At 34.6% G+C, this 6,785-nt stretch overlaps 1 protein-coding gene across 3 annotated transcripts in view; it reads left to right on the top strand.

Moving 5' to 3' along the window:
- The window catches only part of LOC107723312 (discoidin domain-containing receptor 2-like), a 40,573-nt gene that overhangs the window by 27,199 nt on the left and 6,589 nt on the right, over window positions 1-6,785 (top strand). For all 3 annotated transcript variants that reach the window (XM_016531876.1, XM_016531877.1, XM_016531878.1), the window contains exons 8-11: window positions 1,415-1,661; window positions 2,242-2,334; window positions 2,631-2,785; window positions 3,897-4,101. In XM_016531876.1, coding sequence (XP_016387362.1) covers window positions 1,415-1,661; window positions 2,242-2,334; window positions 2,631-2,785; window positions 3,897-4,101 — 700 coding nt within the window. The remainder of the gene's footprint in view (window positions 1-1,414; window positions 1,662-2,241; window positions 2,335-2,630; window positions 2,786-3,896; window positions 4,102-6,785) is intronic.

The following is a 6,785-nucleotide window of genomic DNA, read 5'->3' as shown; positions in this document are numbered from 1 at the left end:
CTTCCAAAAGAGGACACAACTAGAAATCAGTGGTTAAGTTGTATTTACAACAGTGTAACAGAACAGTTCAACCCAAATATTCGAGTGTGTGCAACGCATTTTACTGGGATGAAAAGCTGAATTTTCAGCATCATTACTCCAGTCTTCAGTGTCACTGTCACATGATTTTAATAATAATTTTAAAAAATAATTTTAATATACTAATTTGCTGCTCAAGAAACTTTTGAAACAGTGATACAAATTTTACGTATTTTTTGATGAATAGAAAGTTCAAAATAACAGCATTTATGTGAAATATATATATATTTAATGTCTTTACTGTCACTTTTGACCAATTTAATGCATCCTTGCTGAATAAAAGTGTTAATTTCTTTTTTTTTAAATGATACTGACCCCAAACTTTTGAACAGTATAATATTTAAACATTGTGGGGATTCACTTGAAACTGTGTATTTTGATGTTTATTTATTTCCGGTCCTCACTGTAAGTACCTTATGGTAACTTCATTTTTCAAACTGAGGGACAATGTAATTATTTTATGACCATATTTATTTTCAGTGGTAATTGGCATTTCATCCACTAACGCTGTTAATAGAACTCAACTTGTGCTGAACCCAAAGCATTCATTTAACATGTGTACAGTATGTGTTCTGGTTTACATCTGTAGTGTTTGTAATTTGAACTTGATGCGCTTTGAAGTGTTTGTTGACTGACAGTTTTAATGTAGCACTAATTATACACCATATTTCACTCATAATAACACATAATTACATGTTGGAGCAGGATTGCTTGCCATAATAACGATGCTGATTGTGTCTGTATATAATCATGCCCATGTCTGTGGAGTGGGTGGTTTAGGTGCTTAATCTTGAAGTAATGATTTTATATATTAGAAAGTCGATATTATTTACTTACAATTTAGTTGTATGCATTGTTTAAAAGTTTGGGGTCAGTAAAAATGTTCTGTATGTTTTTGAAAGTATGCTTCATTAATATGTCAGTTTTTATATGTTATACATTTTTTCAGGACACTTTGATGAACAGAAAGTTCAAAATAACAGCATTTTTTTTTTTAAATGGAAATCTTTTGTAACATTATAAATGTCTTTACTGTCACTTTTGATTAATTTAATGCATCCTTGAACTACTGTACATAATTCCCACTTTTCACAATTCAATCCAGTTATTTCCCAATTAATACAGTTCCTCCTGTTTTTTTTTTTCTAATTGTACATCTTGTTTCACTTGAAAATATATCACTTTATTAAAAATAAAAATAGTTAAAAATGTTGTTCATGTTGACTTTATTAGTGCAGATTATAGTACAATGAGACTTGATTTATACTGAACACAGAAAGGCTTCAGATGTGAGCCTTTAAATGTTAATGATGCTTATTTATCTTCTTTTGAACAGGTTCACAGTAATAACATGTTCTCTCGGGGTGTGAAGATCTTCACGTCCGTGTCCTGCGTGTTTAAGTTGCACATCATTTCTGAGTGGGAAGCAGAACCGGTTGAGTTTCACACCGTTCTAGATGACCGGAACCCAAGCGCTCGCTATGTGACCGTCCCATTAAAGCACAGATCGGCTACGGCGCTGTGCTGCCGATTCTACTTTGCTGACACTTGGATGATGTTCAGCGAGATCTCATTTCAGTCTGGTATGAAATTAGAACAACTCGCCTCTCCTTCCCACTGGTATTCTCAGTGTTCCCTCATTAAAATACAGCCAGAACTGTGAAATGCTTTTCATATCATCACTCCCAATTTATTAATTTCAACTTTGGGTTTGGGAAGAAATTTTAAAAATGTTTTTGAAAGAAGTATCTTATGCTCACTAAAGGATGTATTTGATCAAAAATACAGTAAAAACAGTAATATTGTGAAATATTATTACAATTCAAAAGAACTGTTTTCAATTTGAATACATTTTAAAATGTAATTTATTCCTGTGATGCAAAGCATCAGTCTTCAGTGTCACATGATCCTTCAGAAATCATTCTAATTTGCTGATTTGCTGCTCAGAAACAACATTTATTTGAAATAGTTTTTTTGTAACAATAAAAAAGTATTTTCTGTCACTTTTGATCAATTTAATGCATCCTTATTAATCCGTCTTAATTTCTTTGTGCATTTGGAAATGCATGCAATAATGTACTAATTCGAATTATGAATGCATTTTTAAGTGGGTGTAATTTAAGGTTTAGTTACATCCTGTGTTTTAATTATTTTCCATTGCAGCAACTAATGTGCTTCCTACCCAGAGGCCCCCAGTCTTGACCCCTCCTTCATATGAGCTTAACAGCAAAGTACCACAAACTACACAAAAAACAGGTAAATCACAGCATTTTTATATTCAACTTGTAATCATTTGATACTGTTTACTTTCTTAATGCATGTTATTTCAAAGAAAATTAAATGTTTGTCTAACCAAAATCTTATAGAGAACGCTTTTCCTGATCCAGTCAGTTTCCGATGAATACAAATGAAGGAAATGTGTCACATTATGAAAGTAAAATGGGTTGTGAACATAATTTCCTGTTGGCTTCAAATGAGTATGCCTGACTACTGTACTAACTTGCATTCTACACACTTTGATTGAACTTTAATAACCCGTCTGTGTTTGACAGAAGACCGGACCACACCAAAACCATCAAAAACAGGCTCTCCTGAAGAGGGCAGTACATCGATTCTGATTGGCTGTCTGGTGACTATTATTCTTCTACTAGTGGTGATCATCTTTCTGATTCTGTGGTGCCAATATGTGTGCAAAGTCCTGGAGAAGGTGTGTATGTGTGTACTGTAATGTTTGTATTAATGAAACAAATTATAATGCTTCTCAACAATACATGAAATATTTGAATAGCATAAAGTGCCTTGGTCTACTGAAAGGATGAGCATAGTTGAATTTGAAGATGTGACTTCACAGACATGTGACATCTTTGAGAAGTTGTGTCTCTAAAATTATCCCCAAGAAAGCACCGCTTCTAAAAAAAAATAAAATTAATCAAATTAAAATATTCTGGAATATCCACTTTATTTTGCAGCGCAGAAGTAAGCTATTTTCAGTGAATGTGCGAGATTTCCGTTTCATTAGCCACTATTGGTAAATAGCTATAAAAAAAATATAGAAGTGCAATAAACAGTAAAACTGTTTGCACTACAAATCAGTGTTGTACAAGAAGCAGATTTGAACTGATAAAAATAAAGCAAAGCAGGACACCGGAAGTTAAAAAGCTAACAAATCAGTAACACTTTACTTAAGGCCTTAATGTATAATGCATTAGAAAGGTATCATAATGTATGTCGTAATGCACTAAATCTTTTCATAAATAGTTGTAACCAAAGTTAAAATGCTTTATAATATTTGAAGGTTTGTCTGTCATGTGTTATAATGCATTATACTTTATAAAGGTGTGACAATGAATAGATAAGTATTATAATTTATTATAACTGTGGTTACAATTATTCGTACAGATCATACAGTGCATTACAAGGCATAAATAATGCAGTAAAAATACTTTTTTACTTTTAGAGTGCTGCCAAACATGCTGTAACTTATATTCTTAAGCAACTTATATAATGCAATTATTGGTAAGCATGCAAAACATGCACAAATCGTACAGTTTGTATTTGTTTGCTTGTGTTCAATGTTTAGAATAAATGAATGCCGTTATATACAGTATATTGTTTAATTTAAATAAATTGTTGGGGAGAGAGGGAACTACATAGCGTTTATAAACTAGCATTTTGTTTTATATAGCAGTATTTTACATTATTTCTGAATTTGATGATAAAACATGGTTTATACATAGATGCAAATTATCTGTGGGTTTTTTGCGACTTATTTTCTGAAAAATACGGTAATACAAATAGTCTCTCTCTCTCTGTCTCAGGCTCCGAGGCGTATTTTGGAAGAGGAGGTGACAGTACGTTTGTCCTCTAGCAGTGACACTATAATTCTGCAGACTCCTCCGGTGCCCCCGCGCGTCTCCCTCGACCCGCCCTACGAGAGGATCTTCCTGCTGGACCCACAGTATCAGGATCCCACTGCGCTCAGGAACAAACTTCCCGAGCTGTCGCAAAGCGCAGCGGCTTCTGGTACCATCCATTATACACAAACACACACTAGCTTTGTGTCAAACCCTGGTGAGCTGAATGAACTACTGATCACATGAATCCTTATGAATTAAAAATGCCACAATATAAAACTATTGCCTTAAAGGATAGTTCACGCAAAAATGAAAATTCTGTCATTTACTCACCCTCAAGTTGGTCCAAACCTGTATGAGTTGTTTTCTTCTGTTGAATGCAAAAGAAGATAATTTGAAGAATGTTGGTAACAAAACAGTTGCTTTTGACCATTGACTTCCATAGTATGAAATAAAAATACCAGCAACTGCAACATTCTTCAAAATATCTGCTTTTATGTTCAACAGAAAAAGAAGCATACGGTTTTGAAACAACATGAGGGTGAATAAATGATCACAGAATTTCCATTTTTGGGTGAACTGTCCCTTTAAGTCATTGCATGTAAGTATAAAACCAGCATTTCTTTTTTTGTTTTGTTAATATAATCAAATAAATACAAACATATATATAGTAGGATTTTTTTAAAGATTTAAAAAAAAAAACTTTTCTTATGTATGTTCACCAAGGCTGCATTTATTTAATTGAAAATACAATAAATACAGTAATATTGTAAAATATTATTTTAATTTAAAATAATGTTTTTATATTTTAATATATTTTAGTTTATACCTTATTCTGCCGTCTTATTATTTTTGTGAAAAAATTCACAAATTTTTTTTTTTTTTTGATGAATGGGAAGTTCAAAAGAACAATATGTATTTATTTGTAACATTATAAATGTCTTTGTCACTTTTTATCAATTTAATGTTTCCTTGCAGAATAAGAGTATTAATTTCTCTAAAATAAAATCTTTCTGACTCCAAACTTTAGTGTAAGTACATGTACCTGAAACTGACTCAGTCTGGGATTGACTATGATTCTAAGATAAATTTCTAAGCTGCCTTAGAATGTGTCCAGAAATAATGTATCTTATAATATATCTTGTAATGGAACAGTCTTCACGTCAACTATGAATCCTAACAATGTTGCCTAGCCTACTAGGTTCTGGACCAGAGCTACTGAAGACTTTCAGTGCATTACTGAATATCTGAACACGATGTCCTTTCTGAAACTAACCTCTTGTACTGTCTTTTAAGAAATATTCTCTCTGAGTTCTATTTTTTATCCTATTGAACTTGATTTCATTGACATTTGTTTCCTCAACCGTTTGCATGCCGTCTGCCAGTGCACTTTTTCCTTTCTTCCTCCTCTAGTCTTGCGTTCTTAATCCTTTGCTTGCAGTCTATGAACTCCATCTGACCTTGTTACCAGACTGAAGGACTTTGCAAGGGTAAGACTTGAAGCTAGAGTTTCCTTTGGTCCTTTTTTGGCATCCTGCAGTTTCTTGCACCCAGACACCTCAGGGTTTTGGTTGAAATAAAATGAAGTTGGCCTGTTCCTCTATTGTCATCTTCTGCTTTTTCTGTCTCTCTTTCTTCCTCTTTCTCTCACTCTTCGTCAACAAAGATTTAGTGACATGATTGTCAACATTTCAAATTTTGCAAAAGCATGTATAGTACTTAAAGGAATAATCCACCCGAAAATTAAAATTCGGTCAGCATTTATTTACTCCGCCTCATATCATTCCAAACCTTTGTTTCTCTTTTTTCTGTGAAACACAAAAAAAGATATTTTAAAGATTGTTCGTAACCAAATGGTTTTGTGTCCAATTGACCCTTCGCAAAAACCCGCCTCCCTTAGTTACTGTTGCTACGTCCGACAAGCCATGGCGTTCTCATGCCACACATTCCACGCAGTGGAAAATACATCGCGGAGCAAAGAGGACACTGACAATGCGCCGACAGACAAGACAGAGCAGGTTACTTTTGGTATGAAACAAAGTCTCAGCTTTCACATTTTGTCATTTTTTTAAGAAATTCAAACAATAAATGTGTCGTGACAGATCGCTGTAGCACCTCAGTTCAAGTGGCAAGTCAAGTTTCCAAGTCACCTTTATTTATATAGCGCTTTTAACAATACAGATTGTGTCAAAGTAACTGTACAGCATTAATTAAGAAAATAGTGTCAATAATGCAAAATGACAATAGTAAACACTCAATTTTCAGTTAAAGGCAGTTCATCATTGAATTCAGTGATGTCATCATCCAGCTCAGTTCAGTTTAAATAGTGTCTGTGCAGTCAAGTCGACGATATCGCTGGAAATTAAGTGTCCTGTAGATCGATTGCTTTGGGTTAGACCCCGGTACTTTGGGCTCCACTCAACTAGTGTGGCTCTGTCGACACACTCTGGAAGCATGGCTCCCCTCACTTTGAGGGTTATTGTGAGTATGGTGCTTCTTTCGAGCGTAATCCTCTCTGAGGAGTTGGATTCCTCGCTCCATGGGCTGTCCACGTGGTAGTATTGAGCAGTGCTCCCCTTTTATCAAAGGGTTACCTGGAATGAGCAACGTTATTCCTCTGAATTCGGAGTTCTCCTCTCACATGAGAAGTTTGAGTTCTCTGTTTCTCCAGAGCACCTGGAACCAGCAGCATCAGGTGAATTAGGCCCTTCCTCTGCCTCCCTGATGCGCTGAGTGTTGGCTAGCTTGCAGTATGCTTACCCCTCTGATTTTACAATCATGCTGCAGGTCAAGCTCCCTTCTCGACTGAGAACTAGGTGTGTTGCTCCCACAGCTAAGTAAATTATTGCTAGC

This window comes from Sinocyclocheilus rhinocerous, unplaced genomic scaffold, assembly GCF_001515625.1.
Source record: "Sinocyclocheilus rhinocerous isolate Xijiao unplaced genomic scaffold, SAMN03320098_v1.1 scaffold665, whole genome shotgun sequence".
In the NCBI taxonomy this organism is placed as follows: Eukaryota; Metazoa; Chordata; class Actinopteri; order Cypriniformes; family Cyprinidae; genus Sinocyclocheilus; species Sinocyclocheilus rhinocerous.
The sequence above is the reverse complement of the archived record's forward strand: the minus strand, read 5'-3'. Positions and strand labels throughout refer to the sequence as shown.